This window comes from Haliotis asinina, chromosome 5 (genome assembly GCF_037392515.1).
Source record: "Haliotis asinina isolate JCU_RB_2024 chromosome 5, JCU_Hal_asi_v2, whole genome shotgun sequence".
Taxonomy (NCBI): domain Eukaryota; kingdom Metazoa; phylum Mollusca; class Gastropoda; order Lepetellida; family Haliotidae; genus Haliotis; species Haliotis asinina.
This window is the reverse complement of record NC_090284.1, coordinates 6,539,981-6,558,827: the sequence shown is the minus strand read 5'-3', so window position 1 is coordinate 6,558,827 and position 18,847 is coordinate 6,539,981. Positions and strand designations below refer to the sequence as shown.

The 18,847-nt window shown below is 39.2% G+C and overlaps 1 protein-coding gene across 1 annotated transcript; it reads right to left on the bottom strand.

Annotated features, from left to right (window-relative positions):
* Positions 1-409: 409 nt before the first annotated feature.
* LOC137283196 (N-acetylglucosamine-1-phosphotransferase subunit gamma-like) lies at positions 410-18,748 on the bottom strand. Its single transcript, XM_067814641.1, has 9 exons — positions 18,593-18,748; positions 17,146-17,200; positions 14,545-14,679; positions 13,861-13,944; positions 7,276-7,369; positions 5,349-5,546; positions 4,348-4,512; positions 3,903-3,996; positions 410-1,744 (listed from the first exon to the last, which is right to left on the bottom strand). The coding sequence occupies exons 1-9, from the start codon at positions 18,678-18,680 to the stop codon at positions 1,653-1,655; spliced, it is 1,005 nt and encodes a 334-aa protein (XP_067670742.1). The 5' UTR covers positions 18,681-18,748; the 3' UTR covers positions 410-1,652.
* Between the last annotated feature and the right edge of the window lie 99 nt (positions 18,749-18,847).

Genomic DNA, 18,847 nt, shown 5'->3' with positions numbered 1-18,847 from the left:
AAGGTGTAGCCTACTTGTTAAGCATTTAGTCATCTTACTAAAGACCCTAGTTCCATTCCTCCAATAGGTGCAATGTGTGTGCTTAATTATCATGCACCAAAATACAATGTATGGGAATCAAACAATCCAAGCTGGATTATGAGAAGCTGGGTAAGTTGCATTACTGCTCAGTCTGTGAAGATGTGGACTAGAATTGGTCTGGCTCATGGTTCACGCCTCATTGCATCTCCATTGTGTAGATCACTGGATTGCCTGGTCCAGACACATTTATTTACAGACCGCCACCATATCTATGGAAAATTCCCTGAGTGTGGTGTAAAACTAGACTCACTCACTGATTGACTGCCCAGAGGGACCAAAAACTGATCATGACTCCTTCATGACAGCAAATTATAACATAACTAGATGAAACCAAGAAAAGATATATTTATTCCCACAATAATGTGTATACCATGTCTGAAGTAGAAGTAAACTGTAGTCGAAGAACCTCATTGATATGCTTTGATCACCTGAAGTAACAGATGTCCACCTGGATGAATGTGGAACACTGTCACTCCAAACAAGCAATCTTCCTTAAAAATGACAAACTGGAATGTAATCCCCTGTTTTTGATTCATAACTTCACATACGAATTCAGATATGAAAGCTTACTTTAAATTGATCGAGTCTCATCTAAAGTGGAACACCTACAGAGTTGCCTCTATTAATTGTGATATTCCCTTTGGTTTGGTTGTTTTAACGCTTGACTCAACAGTATATTAGTTTTATGTTAGCAGCCTGTAAATAATTTAGATCTTAAAGTGACATTTAGAATTGATATACATAAGGAAGAGTTTTATCGATGTCAACTTCTTTATTACGGAGGATCTAACATTTCTGAGTCCATCCTTACTCCTTCATCAGGCAGTCATCATTCAACTCTCTTTCTTATGTAAATAAGTTATTTATTATGATGCTGTACAAGGATATTCAGACTTTTCGATGTAGTTTCATCATGTACCATAAAGTATTATGGCTACACATCAATAGACTTTGCATTGCAAATATACACGCATATATAGTGAAGGTGGAAAAAAGTTTCAAAGCATAAAGCCCCACCGTGATTTAATCACAATTTTGGTCAAAATGAAAATAATCATAATAATGTATAAATGAACAGGAAAAAACATTCCCAGTGCAAACCCCGCAAATTCCCGCTCTCAGCACTATCTCAGCTATTTGACGGCACAGCACACCAAATCAAGTCTGGACAACCACAGCTGGTACCTTACCCACAGTCCCCCCATTGGGTTGTCACCCTACATTCTCTATGTACTGATAGCCCATAAACAAATATAATGGGACAAATAATTTAGCAACGACTTAAAACCATAAAAAGAGTCAATGACCACACAATATTACTATAGTTAACCTGTCGTAGAATGTAAGATTAACAATAGGAAAGAAACCAGTGATCTTAACTTTTGCGAGTATCATAGAATAGCATAAGCAAGCTCCACATGTATGCATATTCTGTCACAGCAAGGGAACCAACTTAACTTGTTCTGCTATTGTCACACACAACACAAACAACACTGATGACAGAGTGATGACAATGGATTTCAGTTGGCAAGGATGATTATGATATTGATGAATTGAGATCACTGTTAATCCTATTTACTTTCATCAGTTCTATTCTGTACTGCAGTATCATTCTGGACATCTGGTATTGGTGACTTGAGCTTCAGCGCTGGTAGTCGTGATCCTGAAATTACATTGTAATGACAACAACAATGAACATTGTGAACTTGCAATCCCCTAGATTACCTAGCAGATAGTAATAATGACAGTGTACTTGTAACATATGTAACTCCATACACAGTGTATGTTCAAAGTGCTCTGTAGATCGATGTTCATGCTGATGATCACTGGATAGTCAGTTCCAGACCCCAATATTTACAGACCACTGCCATATATATAGCTGGAATATTGCTATGTGTGGCATAAAACTAAACTCGCTCCAAGTGCTGCATTCAGCCAATGACAAGAGCTCTCCACCAACACAAAATGCTGGATAGGCGCGTACAGGTGAACATACCTGTTATCACATCAGTGTTGGATAATGCCATTGGTACACAGTTATTTAGTATGCATCCTTATCGCAACCTATCAGCATGGGTTTGATTATGTTGCTAGGTGTGTAAACACCTTACAGATGCTTGTGGGTTCTACCAAAGTCGTTCACACTCAACAAAAGCATCACCTTAGGGATATTCTAACTTCATACGCTGACATATGGTGATATCACTGTTCAAAGCAGTATTAAACCAAACTCACTCTCATTCTCTCACCAACCCAGAAACACACCCACTCACCCACCCACTTCAAAAGACATGTTTCAAAGCTATCACAAAATGATTTGTGAAATACTAGAACAGCACATTTACTTTCTGTTGTTACAGACACATATTACACCAAAACACAAAACAGTGATGTAGAAACACTGAAACACCTGTTTATCATAGAATGAAATTAGGGCTGAAAGTCTTTCGAAGATGTAAAGATATTCACCTTTGGACTAATGTTAAAACCAGGACTTAGAATCCAGGTTGATTGATGAATTTTTTGACATTGTATATTTCACCTTCCAGACCTATGATTTCTGAGAATTACCCTGGATTAAAAATATCAAAACCAAAGGTCATAGAAGAAACAAAGCCAAAAGTGAAAACACAGCACTTCGTTAGTAGTTCCAATTAGATAACATCACTTGCAGAATTTTCTAAATAATGACAGCATCATTACAGCAAGCATCCAATAAAAACATAAAGCTCCATTGCCACTTACAAACAACTGGACAGATGTTAAAATACAGGGCTGTCGTATTACTCTATAGTTCACCTGTCCTGCTACGTTTAGTAACAACAAAAGGGATAAATATAGGGATCACATGAAAGCACAATTGTTCCCTTATTCTTTTCCAGGTGTCTTCACAAGCTAAGCAATACAAAGTTTGTCAAAACTATGCAATACAAAGCTTGTCAAGCACCTTGGAAAAATAGAATGGAACACTTGTCCTTTCGTGTGATCCCTCATTGTTTCCCCCAGTAGATGAGAGAGCTGTGAGTGCTTCAACTTCACTTCGGTAGTGTTTGTCCATCACAGATTTACAGGATGAAAATGGAAGACGTGTGACACACAACATAACACGATCACACGGAAGACTACACCAGAGCGTCCAAGAGTTATATAGGGTCTGGGTCTGGGCGCCCTCTTAGGCAACATGAACCTTAGCCAGGACCCACTGACATTCACTTGAACCAAGCAGCAACAATGTTGCCGACTCAAACAATGTCTGGTCACTGAGAGGATGAGGTGAAAACATACATGGAACAACAACTTTGACAATGGATATACTCACATGGCAACCATTATAACACACACTGCATGTTATTTTTCAGCTGAATAAAAAAAATTCATCTGTAACAATTCCCTCAAACAAAACTTTTCATCTCTCCCACAAATCAAAACGAAAGTGGTTGGTAATGGGTTGGTCTGTCATAAGCATGACTGGGAGATGGAAGGGAGGTTGTTTGGATACAAAATAGAATTGCCACTGGTCGGACATAAACAAATTTAGGTGCCTAAAGTTTTTCAATAACTAATATAAAACAGCTGGATAAACATCAAAATCCACCTTACAGAAAAACTAACGGTTTGTCTTCAGGAAGAGATATAAAAATAAGAGAAATCTCCACCATAAAGGTCCCGTTTGAGTTCAGAATTAAACAGTCATTGAAAATGTAATAATAATAATAATAACAATAATTTTCCTTACACATTACCATGCAGGAGGAGAAGTATAGCTTTGTGGTGCTAAAGAAGCTGAATTCTCTTAGCATGCTAAGGCTACAGCATCTCACCTCCTACATTATTTTTTAGCTCAAACTCCTTGATCCCTCGCACTAGCAGCCCTTCCTTCAGCTGATCAAGCTCCTCTCGTAACTTGGCTACTTCCTGCAAAATACAGCCACACACATTATTCAACAGCTGAGCAAAGAGAGCAGCAATCATCAGGCATGATGATGAGGAGCCACACGTCAGCCTTGACAAGTGAGTCATGGCACAGAGATGTATCACAACAGCCACAGCGGTCATCTTTCAGCCCGTTCATCATAATCATGATCATCTTGGGACAGAGAGGAAGCCTAGTGGTTAAAGCATTTGCTTTTCACATTGAAGGCCCAGGTTCAATTCCACACATGGGTACAAGGTGAGAAGGCCATTTCTGGTGTCCTCCACCTTGATATTGCTACAATACTTCTGAAAGTGGCGTAAATCACTCATTATCAAATCAGACTTATTTACCTCGGTACATTTTTGTATAGATGAGAACTCTCCTTTTGGCTCCTCTATAGGCTTGAAAGTTTCCACCTTTTTAATCTCTGCTGTTTCGGTAAGTATTTTCTGTTTTTCTTTTGACAGATAATATCCAGCATCTTCAAATATTTTTCTTAACTTTTTCTTGTAGCCCTGGAACAGAGACACATCATAATCTTGGATAACCTATGACACTGAAAACATTTTACTTCACAAACACTCATAACAATAACAAATCTGCAATGGTCACACACGGCAGTGTATTAAATTCCTGTATGTCTAACCATCTGTCACTGTCAGGTGTTTTAGGTATTATGAACATTATGATAAACTAATTAGGATTGGACAGTTCATGTTATGATAACCAATCACAACACATATACTTTCAGTTTACCCTAAACACAGAACATTGGCTGATAGTACAGGACAAATTTTATGGATAGCAACTTCTTGGGTTTATTTTCACGACGTTTTGGGTCTTATCCTAGCCCTTTCATCAGGTTGAGCTGAACTTTCATCCTGTATTACTATGCCAACTTCTAAATGCCTTTGAAGAATCACATTGCCTGATAGTGCTATGTAGTGCTATGCCTACACACAGTGAATGGAACTGGCACAAGTTGGAAACAGAAGTTGCTATAAGAAGGCCACATGATCGATGTTACAGACATTTCTTACAACAAAACGTTACAATACATGCAGTAAAGCATCCATCTCTTACAACTAATTTCTTGGGGTGTTCATGTTTTTGTGTAACACTGCTTTGAGCAGAATTTCAATAATGTGAGACAAAAGTGTTGAAGGTCTTAGACATTCATCACTTTGTTAAATCCCACAAGCATGGCATTGACTGACAAACCAAGAAACATTATGGCGAATATGTCAATAACATTTGCAATCATGTCTTTCAGCCAAGCCAAGAGACAGAACTCTACACACTGAGTTATTTCTGCACCCACATCTATACCATTCATGTTAGAATATCTTACCTGTTGGGTAATTTCCTCCCTGACAAGCTCCCCCTCAACCCTGTCCCACTCCTCCCTCAGTTCTTGCGCTAGGGTGGGGTACACCAGCATGGAGTGGTTATGGCAGACTAAGGGGGTCAAGAAGTCCATGTGGTACTGACAGGTGTGTGGCTCAGACACAGTCGTTACCTGGCTGTGATTGCTACACTTGAAAAACACCTGACAACAAGCAGGGGGGTGACATTTTAGTTATAACTATGTATTTATAGCAAACTACTATAAGAACCCCTACATTCCTAACACTTTTATGGCATATGAAACCCGACATTCCTAACACTATCATGGCATAAGAATCCTCACATTCCTAACACTATCATGGCATAAGAATCCTCACATTCCTAACACTATCATGGCATATGAAACCTGACATTCCTAACACTATCATGGCATAAGAAACCCTACATTCCTAACACTATCATGGCATATGAAACCTGACATTCCAAACACTATCATGGCATATGAAACCTGGCATTCCTAACACTATCATGGCATAAGAAACCCGACATTCCTAACACTATCATGGCATAAGAATCCTCACATTCCAAACACTATCATGGCATAAGAAACCCTACGTTCCTAACACTATCATGGCATATGAAACCCAACATTCCTAACACCATCATGGCATAAGAATCCTCACATTCCTCACACTATCATGGCATAAGAAACCCTACATTCCTAACACCATCATGGCATAAGAAACCCTACATTCCTAACACTATCATGGCATATGAAACCTGACATTCTTAACACTATCATGGCATATGAAACCCAACATTCCTCACACTATCATGGCATAAGAAACCCTAAATTCCTAACACTACCATGGCATAAGAAACCCTACATTCTTAACACTATCATGGCATATGAAACCCTACATTCCTCACACTATCATGGCATAAGAAACCCTACGTTCCTAACACTATCGTGGCATATGAAACCTGACATTCCTAACACTACAATGGCGACAAGCATGAACCATCTTCCATCGCAATAGTCATCACACTGTGACATATATCTGGGTAAGTTTTGTTCTCTCAAAGAAAAACAATGCAAATTTTCACAATAAATATGAAAGAAAAAAACAGCAGGACAATAAACAAATCTAACAGCTTTGGTTCACATGACCAAAACATATATTTCTTCAGATTCTACACCATATATACCATCATATACCATGCTGTAAATCAAATTACCCAGCCATACATAAACCTGACTGAGTAGCCATCTATTATATGGTCTCTGCCATGAGCAACAAAACCATTGCACAGGTTGTCATACAGGTAAAGAGGAATACCATTCTGTTTCAACTGTTACAAATACGAACCTAACTATGAAATGCCACAATTATCTTTGTGGATGGTGGATAGGATATTCTGCTTTAAAAACTCATAATCGACTCAATATTCATACGACATTCCATCTTTAGACTGAAGTTATTATATTGTATGCTTATTTCAATTCAACATTTCAAACACCAGTATGTAGTTTAAGTTACATGTTTTTCAGTTTTACTCCATTAATCATAGTGATAACTTGTAGCGTTATGCTCCATATTTAATATGTTCCAACAGTTTGTAAAACAAATTCTCATGAACAAATTGAAAGAAATCCTGTACATGTATCATCAAATATTACAATGTTCTACAAGTTTGTACAAAACCTGCGAAGAAATGTTTCACTTAATAGACAACAGGTAATTCTTCATTAGTTGTTGCTGTATGTCATTCACAAAGTAGGATTTAATTTCATATGCAAATTCTATCAAAGGGATGCAACAGGTCTAAAGAACAGTGCTATGTTACGTGAGCCTCTTGAAACCTCAAACTGATAATATGACAGGCATGCATTAAAGAGTTCCATAAGTAGAGTAACATGTAACACTAACCTTGACTGATCTGAAAATATCCCCACATGCATCACCCTCCCTCATAATCATGGCGGTGAATTTGTTGTTCTCGATCTCCCATTCCTGATACACGCTGTCAAAAAAAACATACCTCCATGACATCCATATACAGCTGTAATGTTGTTCTGAGATGGTCTCTTTTCATAAGTCTCACTTCAAATTCAACTTGTTTTCCCTTCAATGAGCTCAGTAAAATCTCTATTTATTTGAAATAAATAACACTCTGCAATTTAAAGAAGATAGTTGTTTAGATAGCAATCAAACTTGCGGCTAACTTCAACTGCATGACAAAGTACATAAATGTAATTTTCTGAATAAAATTGATATTTTATACTTATCCTGACTCATGATTAATTGCTTACAGAATCCGACAGAAATGACAGCGGGTAAGGCCACGCTGGATTCTGCTGTCAGTTGTAAATTACGTCCAATAATTTCCCCCCTAATGAGAACTTGTTTTAATTCAGTCTTATTCTTTTCATATTCGATGAGGATTTTATGGGGAATCACATCCAGTCAAAAAAAGGTCTTGTTAACTGGTACGTGATGACACTAATATAGCTAGTGTCTTGTTAGTTTCTGATGCAAATAATGTCACGATATAGCAATCGAAACCTTTCGAAACCTTAGTTGCAACCTTTCTTCATGTTTAATTATGTTCATAATGAATGCAAGGTCATAATCACTTATGCTAGTCTGTTCAAGACGTGCGGCTAGACTTTCCACCAAAATACTCCACAGAACGTCTGGCCTCCATAAGTCACATGATCAAACGGGTGAGTTAAGTCAGCGTCGTCAAGGAATTGTTAGTTGCTGAGCAATGAAAAGTGGTCCAAACTGATGAATGTCAGTGACGTCCTCCATGGCTATGTCTTGCAGATAATGGTTGGCGAATACTGTATTTGACTTCCAAAAACAGCTTTCCATAATAGTAGATGGCGAGCAATTACCGTGTCACGCTAGTGTAGAGGCTAGAGCTCCGACTTTATGTGGGATAAGGGCACGTGGAGGGTCTAATTCTGCTGCTTTATATGCTGTAAGTATAACAGCTCTGATCCAAACTAAGATGCGGGATACTTCCGTGGGTGTCTCAGTAGATACAGTGGAAGCTGTCTTACTCGGACCCTAAGTAACTCGGTTTTCTGTATAATTTGGACCGAATTGTTAGTCCTGGCAGAAGTTAACTAAGTTATCATTACAATTCGACTAACTAATTTGGACTTCATGTAACTCAGATTTTGGACTGAAATCTCCGCCCTTTACGGTAATTTATTTTGAAAACATCGCTAATTTACTCTGACTAGCGGGACTGCCTGAGGCGGAAGTGCTTTGTAGTTAGCCGATTACCAACTTCAAACAGATTATCAGGTGTGATGATAACCAATTAACAAAAGGAAAAATCAAAGAAGTTCAGCAAGCTGACTTGACTCACTCAGTGTCATTTTGATGGTATGCGATTTTGTTATAAAAAGACGATACTCCAGTAATTTCTCATCAGTGACAAATGCCTGAACCAATGAACGTTGCCTGAACGTTGTATTTGTTGATTTCTGAGCAGATTGAATCACATGCGCTTCCATACAAGGGCGTTACCCCGCGAAATAGCGAGTAACACGAAAACATGGTATGTCACTTCTAGCGCTCGTGCTTACGGACAAGACATGAAATGTGTGTTGCATTGGAAACCATCGGACGACAGAGCATTCTAACAATAAATTATTTATAAAAGATGAGGTGATATTTATTGACCGAATTACAGTTTTGATAATCTACTGATACGCAATCATGACCATGATCATCTTTTGCGCTATTACCCCGAAAACATGTTACACCATGGTAAAAGTACTGTGCATGCGTATCTCCTGGTCAAGGGAGCTGACTCTTGACTCTTACCAATCAAATTCAGACTCCTCGTAATTCGGACACAAAAGTCGGTCCCAGTCGAGTCTGAATTAGGCAGCTTCCACTGTATAGGGTTAAATAGGCGTTTGAATCGTCTTCTAACCTTGGTACGTGCCATATGTATTTTCAATGCTCTCACTGGACATAATGATAAATCTTGTGTATCATGCAGTCCTAAGACTGAAGACAAAGCTGGTATACGGAACTGTCTATCCGGTTGACGTGGCAGTTGATTCTTTGCTATGAAATCCCATCACAGACCTAAATGAGCTGTTTCCTGGTGACTTGTGTCGAAGCTCGTTCGATTAAAGTCTAGAGCATGAATTTCTGATATTCTTGCCACTGCAGCCAAGGCAAGTGAAAATAGCGTCTTCTGAGTCAACATTTCAAGTTCGATCAAGTGGTTCATATGTATCACTTGTGAGATGATGGGGTACAATATTTAGATCCCATGCTGGAGCTCTAAATCTGTGTTGTTGTCTCAAACCATTTCGACTTGTCGTCATAAAGAGTGCAAATGGATTTCCGTAAAGCTAAGGTGACTGCTTTCGCTGGCCTCACTGAATATCCTCTGCATTTCAAACAAGCCTTTATACAGTCCATACATGAAGACGGAATACTGATGGTTGGCCGTGCATTTGTTTTGTCTTGGGATGAATGAGAAGATTCTTCCACTCTGGTAACTGTAGTGTTGGTTGTCCTAGTTCTTCTATAAATGTTGGCCAATCTCTCGTTGGCCTGTAAGGCACGACCAAAATCAATTGTAACCTCTTTGTTTGTCTGATTTTCTCGACGACTTTTGGTAACAAAACTGGACAGGGAAACGTGTTCGCGTTTATTCCTTCCCATGGAATGCTGAGAGCATCCATTGCCCAGGCTAAGGGATCTGGTACTGGCGACACAAAGGTTGTTGTCTGTTAGTTGAAACTTGTTGCAAATAGGTCTATTTGCAGTGATCCGAAAGTTTGACTGGTTAGTTGAAACACTTCCCAATGAAGCATCCATTCTGTTGTAGATAGACGTAGGGGACAACATAATGCATCTGCCATAATGTTGCAGGCTCCTGGTATGTGACATGCTTTTACTTGGAGATTCAGACTGTTGACTAAGTTGAACAGTTGAAACGTTAGGCGTAGCAGAGATAGTGATCTTGTTGACCCTTGTTTGTTTAAGTAAAAAGCTACTGTTGAGTTGTCCATGTGGATCATTAGTTTCTCAATGCTGTCGACCAGTGGTGGATTGCATGAATGACCACTTTCATTTCCAACTGGTTGATGTGAGGAGCCTGTTCCTCTTCCAGATCCTCATTTCCTAGATGAGCTCCCCATTCTTGTAGAGATGCGTCTACAAAGAAGTGGTTGTTGAATACCGGCTCTAACATATAGGTTCCTGCGCAGACATTCAATCAGCGAGTCCACCACATCAGAAAAAGCTTCAGGATGTCTGGGAGTGGAATCTGTCCCCTGTTGTTGAGATGAAGATTCAAGAATCGTTGTAAGGGACGCAACTGCAGTCTTCCTCTTCTGGTCATATCTTGCGCTGATGAGAGGAGGCCTAGTAGACACTGCCATTGTCGAATATTGATATCTTGTTGAGGTTCCAGTCCTGACTTTAGGTGATTTACTAACCAACCCAGTTGTGTTAGTAGCCTGATTGTGAATTCTAGTTGTAGTCTGAGTTGACTTTTCCGTTGATGCGCTTGTATCCCGTAGTCCAGTTAAAAAGTACTGCATAGCCCCCTGAGGTGTAAATAATTGACGATGAGTTTGGTTATCCGATGCCGTGAAGATGCCTCATTCTTTGTCTTCAGATCATCAGTGCTGAACTTGTTTACATTACAAGGAAGTCTATTTATAGCTGGCTGGCTGGCTGGCCAATCAAAAACTGTCCTTTGTTGCTGTAATCCTCCTGTGGATCTCTGCGCCTTCTAAACAATCAAATGACGCTGTAGACTGCTAAACTAGCGTGTAAATGACATCTTTCCATCATTTGACTGTAGGTCAAGTACAGACAACTTCCTAGCACTGGAAAAATAACATCACATTCTGCGCAGGGTATTCTCTCTTGGGGACCAATCAAATTGTAGATGTAACGTCACTGGCTTTCTTTACAGGGCGTTGTCTCTTGGGGACCAATCAGATTGTAGACATGACGTCACCAGTGTAGCAGATAACTGATCATCGTGAAATCTTGTTCAAACAGTGATACCCTTGTTAGCATTTAGGCTTGTCCGTAACCATGCTGTCTGGCGAACATGTGTCTAGATGAGTAAAGCGCGAAAAAAAACTTCCGCCGCTTGAAGCTGATGTAGACAAATTGTCTTCCAGGTAGATGTGTTGGAATTTTTCCATCTAAGATAAGTTTGCAGTGGTATGTTGCAGTCATCTCGAAGAATCTTCGTGACGCATTCATCGTTGACTTTATTGTTTTATTTCATTTTACCTCAAGTTATCAAGTATTCTTTTGGGTTGCTTGGTGGTCCTGAAAAGGACCGTTGGGAGAGAGTGTTGGTTGAGCCTGCATCTGTCTGCTTGAGCACCGTTGTCAAGGTGTCGATGGACTTGATCATCATGACTTCTCTGACGTCTTGAGCAATCATCCTTGTTACCTCTTCAATCTTGTCGAGGGAGTAGATTCAGTCCCGCAGTAGTTGAGACGAGGTGTTCGGACGTAAACTGTTGATCCCTCTTCTGAGTGACGACAGTTGACAGGAACATTCATTCTTCCTCGTTCACAGGATTGCTGAACTTGAGATGCGAGTCTAAATCGAGCCCGTCCGAATGTCTTCTATCTTGAAAGATCTCATGTGACTGCACTCACTTGGCATGGGTATATCCTTCTCTATGCTGTGATCTGATGATTGGGACATGGATCTCCTGAAGTGCGTGCGTGCATGCACCTCCTCTTCATCCTCAGACGTGAGTGCCAGTCTAGATGAATGCTCTCGCTGATTCATAGTCAACATAGTTGGCAAGTGCAGTCATCTTTCCTCTTCCAATCTTAGTTCCATGAGGTTCATCCTGTGCGTTGTAAATTGTTGCATGAAGACACCTGCATCGAATGCATGTGGTGCGTGCATTGACGACTGTGTTGACAAGCTGTCTACGATGCCCATGAATGCAGTCGACATCTGCGATGTCTGTTGTAGATGAGATGTGTTCTAAGGTCTTGAAGATGCCATCGGTGTCAATCTAGTTGCCAATGTCCGATGCATAGTGTCTTCACTCCGTATCATTAACAGAGACTTGTCAAAATATTGACGTTCCTCTAAGAGGACTATCTCCTCCGGAATGACTTCTTTATCAGTGAGGAATGATTCTGCAATGATCTTGCAGATAACGACTTCAACTTCTTAATTTTCTTAGTCTGAGACAGTCCTGTCTCAATGGATGATCTCTTCTGAGTCTTGGGAGGGGACTCGCCCGACCCTGGACACAACCTTGGAGATATGGCTGGCTTGAATCTTGGCATCAACAATTAAACGGTTACCCAACGTTATCTCACTAGATTTAGACGTGGCTAATGCGAGCCGATGTTGCTTGTCTCTAGCACGTCTGTGAACAGATCATAAATATAATAAGAATTCTGCTTCAGACAATTTAAAGAAAAATACACAATGAATGTGAGCAGAACATAAACGTTTACATGAAAGCACGATTTCATCAACTGAGACTAAGTCTCACTTGACAAAATACATGTTAGAAATAGACACATAATTACAAAACTGTATAATAATAACAAATATATACAAGCCAAAATTAGAGCACAAATTTAGTTAGAAAGCCGAAATAATGAAAGACTTATCACTGTGTTTGGGACCGCAGGTGCCTCACCCCGACCTCGTCGGGCGATAGGGAGAGAGTGAAGTATCATGGCAGTCAGCTGACCATGTTCGCGGGAAAAGGGAGCTAATATTTGGGTGAGTGTGATTTTATGTCCGCTTCTTTTAGAAGGGAACTTCAAGGGATTTCAGGTGTTCCACTACCTTCGCCAGGAAGAGGAGAGTAAGCAATTGAACGTGAGTAAAGGAAAAATAATGATGATACAATATCAATCATATTGCATTATGAATTCAGAACTGTTTTGTAATTATCAGCAATCTTGAGGCCAACCTGATGCAACTTTGATCTACAAAGTAGAGTAATCAGTTATACCCCTTCTGAACCATGAAGGTCTGGGATAGAATAGGCTTCAGCAACCCATGCTTACCATAAAAGGCGACTATGTGACTACACTCATAAGAGGCGACGGGATCGGTTGGTCAGACTTGGTTGACACATGTCATCAGTTCGCATTGCACAGATGCTCATGCTGTTGATTGCAGGATTGTCTGGTCTAGACTTGATTATTTACAGACTGCCACCATATAGCTTTAATATTACTGAGTATGGCATAAAACTAAACTCACTCACTATATAACCCTTATGAAGTCTTCTGGAAAACAATTTGTATACCCAAAAATATATAGACTGCAATGTAATGTTTTAGCTCCTGCAGGGGTACTTGCAGATTACTTACTTATTAGTAAAATTAGTAGAAATTGGTCAGGGTGTGATTTAAGCAACTGGGTCTTTAATATGGCTAATACAGTATCACAAATACAATGTGCAACATTTCACATGCCAGTCCTGTATACTGGCATAAGCCCTACATCACACTTACCCCAATACTCCACTGTATGGATTCCATCTCAGGCTTTGTTCATGCTGGGTCACATTGGAGAAGGGACAAAACTCATACTTATAGCTGGAAACAAGCAGACTCGAGGAAATGTACAATACAGCACCTTACATGACTACTAGTACTACCATACCATAGTGGGTGGCAGTGTCTGAGTGTTAGGTAATTCCAGATAAAAAAGAAACAGTCCCACAAACATCATATAAATTTAATCAGTTAATCACATAATGGTGACATACTGGTGAAGTTTTTGAAATAAGAATTAATGCCAGTATGTTTAAATAGTACAAATCATCATCATCATGCTGAAGTGGCAAACTTGTAAACTTGGAATTATACTGATTTACCGCTTTAAAACCTGTAAATATGTGACTGGGCATTGTAAGGCAGCATAAAAAATAATAAATAATTCTTGGGCACATTTTATTCAAAAGTAACCAGGGCAAAAAAGATTCTTTTTTTAAATTTATGACAGAAAAAAAAGTGAGGAGGGAGGAACCCATTTTTATTTTTTCTTTCTTCCTGAAATATAGCCTGGGAAGTTTAGCACATGTTAATGAGTTGTATATTTGGGGCTACAGTGAGGACAATGTGGTAATGATGCGAGACTGACCTGATGTCCATGGGCCTACAGTGACAATACTATGGTAACGATGGGAGACTGACCTGCTGTCCACGAGGCTGAAGCACTTCCCCATCAGTCTCTTGAGATGAGCAGGCCCCGAGAAGTTGGCTGGGTGAACTCTCATCTGCAGTTTTTCTTCTGGTGACTGGTAGAGGCCACCAAAACTGTTGCTTAAACTGGAAAAGGAAACAATAGAGAACACAGGGATATATTTGTCACTGACAACTTGGGGATTGGGTATGATTGTCACTTCATGTTCCCAGAACATTATTATTACCTCGTCTCCATGTCAAATGCTTGTTTCATTGGTCAATGAAGTTTTAGCAAGTTTCTGTGTCACCCTTCCGAGGAAGGTGACAACTTGAAAAAATATTACCCGCTGCTGCAGTACCCACTAAACTCTCTGCCAAAAAGCTTACAATCATATGATATCATCATATGATGTTTGCAGTGCCTGGAGTTTGCAGTGCCTGGAGAATGCAGTGAAAACTGTTAGATCAGCTCTGTTTGAGATAACTTTGTAATTGTACAGAATTATTTTACCGAATTTCATTGCTTCATTTTAACTATATTATACATTGACTCATTTGCACATTCAACTTGAATGTAATTAAAGGTCACATGCACTGTAAAACGCCACTTTGCAGATTCTGATTCCTTTTGGTATGGACTTACAGAAACAAATGATCAAAAATGCAAAATAGCATGATTTAATACAAACACACAAAATCAGACTTCAAACAATTCACTAATTTTCCCAGCACTGGAGGAAAACGTTGGTTCACCAGCTGTGCTGTGCTGCACACACAGTGTATGCGCAGTAATTGCATGGCATGAACCGAGAAGGCGACTCTGTAAAAACACAGCAAATAATGTGTGCAATCTAGGCTCTGCAAGACCTACGCAGTGAAGGAAAAGACACTCCAGGACTTCCTCCATAGCATCAGACCTTGTTTGCATTAAAGGCAGTGTCAGTACAATGTGTAGTGCTTCCATGAATTGTGGAAAGATGTTCATTCATAGATATGTCTGAATGACAAGAAGAAATAATATGTTTCATTATGTGTGAAACATATGTATTTTGGGTGTTTTTGTTATCGATTATGAATGACTCGTGTGAATAAAATTCACCTTTGGGTGGAATTTATTAGGGGTGGATTTTGTCCTGGATTTGCAAGAATTATTACTGCAGTCAAAGTTGGAGAACAAGAGATATTTCTTATAATTACAAGCATCTTGGGTCTGCCGTGGTGAAAATACACTGGTCCCATACCTGCAGATTTGCAAACCAAGTTTTCAAAAAGTGTAGCATTAGAAATACTAATTTCATTGCTAAATATTGCTTAGCTTGAAAATTGAAAAGTTTTAATACATGTCTATGGAAACATACAAAAATATGTGGATTGTGACAAGTTGTTTCTGTCACAGACAAAACTGAATGTTTGTTTTATTGACACCTATGTGTCTGCCTGCCTGTCTGTTAATGACAATATGCAATACACAACTCCAATCATTGAAAACATGCAATTTGAACCAAACACTTATCAGGCTATACTAAATAAACAAAATATGTTTATGGCTCATGTGCCTGGGTTCTGTCTCTGTCACATTATGTAATTACACCGACAGGCAGGTGTGATACTTGTAGACAGGACATGATATTACGTCTGTGGGTTGCAAACAAACTGCATCCATATTTCCCGGATGACTGGATCACACGGAAACCAATGCCAACTCAGATTGTCAGTTTCAAGTCCTGCTTTGTACTTGGACAAATGATAGTTCCCAGTCACACTGTAGTTCACATCTCAGTATTTGTCGATTGGATCAAATGCAAATGCAGAGAGCATGTATTTTCAAACCTCAACATCTCTATATACATTAATTATGGTTCACAACATCTTCCGTTGAATATGATGTGACATTCTGGTGTGGATTCTTATACCGTTATCACATTTGCTTGACACTAAAATATAAATCAATACCAAACCGTTGCATCACATACAATGGGTATCGGCAAATGAACGAGCCAATGAAAAGACTTTATTACACTTGAATGCACATCCACCCACTCTGACCGAGTTTTGTCTCTCAGGTGCTTCATTTCGAGGGAAGTAAACCAAGTACCAAATATTGCACTTTCGATCCACGATTGTACCCATATAATTTTGTTTATTTGTTTTTTCACAATCAGGAATGTATATTACTAGTCATGAATAAGTGATAATTGTGTTTTAATTATGTTTGGTTTTTTTGCTGCAAATTACTTTTAACCATTTTTATAGCAGTTTCAAGCTTGTCAGAATATGTTTCACATATTTTAAAAATCCAGTCGAGAGGCAGACGTCTTTTTGTTTACATGTCATATAGTAGGTAGGGATCTTTAACACAAAATAAAATGATATTTTGTACCTTTACCATGGTGGTAAAATAAATATGATGTGTGCTTCTCCCTTGGGTGATACGGCCTGCTGTATACATGTTTTAGCAATGTCGACCCTCGCCTACTGACCTGAGTAGCACTGCTACAAGCATCAGACTGTATTACCCTCAAGAGAAGCATACAACTTTACGTTAAAAAACATGCATTAACATCATGAGTCATGTTAAATGTAGCATTCACAGGTATCTCTTGTACTCACCCATAGCTTGATGGCTCATCCACTATCTTCATACTGACCATATCACCAGTTACATCTGGTAAAGAAAAAAAAACAGTACTGTAACCATGGTAACAAAACTCTGAAACAATGAAACCAAGTTAGGTTAATGTGGGTTCTTAGACAATTAGTAATGTTGGTTGCAATACTTCTTTTGTCATGTATGTTGCCTTCTGCTCCTTCCAAGGTTGCTCAGCCCCTGGTCTGTAAAACACGGAATTACTGTCTATGTATCAGTCCGATGTATCACATGCCTGGAATGAATGTTGAATATGCTGATATCCTTTTGACATTAGGAACCTGTGATATCTTCTTGGCCATGGATCTCATGGTTAAGTGCTCCTGTCCTCACCCTCAGACTCCCATCTGCAGTGGCCTCTGTGCCACACAACATTTGATCAAATTATTTGCCACAGAGTTTGTGTAAGGTTTATTGTGCCCATAAGTAGGTTACAACAGTTAGTCAGACCTTAGTACTCAAGTTGACAACATGCATATGGTTTGGACTAGCAAAATATTTAGCGGTTGTCCAATTTGGAAACAGAACTAATCCTTGAATATATGCTTGCCACTGATAATCTGGTACTGGAAGTAAGCTGGGCCACATGTCATATATCACATTTGGTGCTCGCATTTTACAACTTTTTCAGCTATAGAAATATACATTGCAAGTTAACCTGGAGCAAGTTTGTGGGATAAGTTTTTCATATATGTACTTCAAGGCCTTTGCAGCTTGATGCCTTATTCCCAATTCAATTCAGGTGGAATTTTGAACTTGTCTCTCTGCAAACATATGACACTGCATTTTGCATGTTATGACAGGCCACAGAACTCTAAAAGAACTTGATAGTAAGAGTTCCTCCTGTCCCCCCATCCTAAATAATATTAATAAAATGATATGAACCAGGATTATTCACAAAACCTGACACAACAAATACAAAGAAACTCACAAAAACATCTAAAAGCCCTAAATTTAAGTACAATATATAGGTTTGAACCACTTAGTGTTTCCTGTCTTAATCTGCGGAAGAAAGAAAATGGGGGAACTCTCTCCAACTTGACATCTAATTGACTAGAGTAACCTGCCTTTGATTACAAAAACTGGGAGGAGCAAGAATGACGGCAAACGGCAAGGAGACGCTGTTATTTTTACTATAGTCATGACACGCATTAATGAATTTGGATAGTGAGCAAGTTTCACGAAAAAGTAATCTGTGAATGTTTATGATTAACATGTTTCAAGTATGTGTAGTTGGTGGACATTAGACCAAATAACAGCGTTTTCTACATATAGATTAACATACTACACATTCGAATTGTCTTCAGTCGCACAATGCCTTATTACACTAGTTAGTAATTCATGTGTAATGACAGCGAAGAAACGGGCTTTTGCTAGACTGCGTATTTAATTGATGAATATCATAAATACCTTTTCCCATAAAGAAATGTACAAGCAGTAATGTCACAACTAATCTTGGCCCCATTGCTTCAACAATATTTGTCATGTGGCCAGTCATTAAACTCTTAGCTTGGTTCACTGTAGTAAGGAGCGCTATCTTACGTGTTGTTGCGACTCCTATCCCCACTGTGTGGAGAAGGCAAAAATTCATCGTTTGTTTTCATCTCGGTGTGACGATATTTTACGAGGTCTATGGATAAAGAGTCAGATTATGTTGTGTGTATG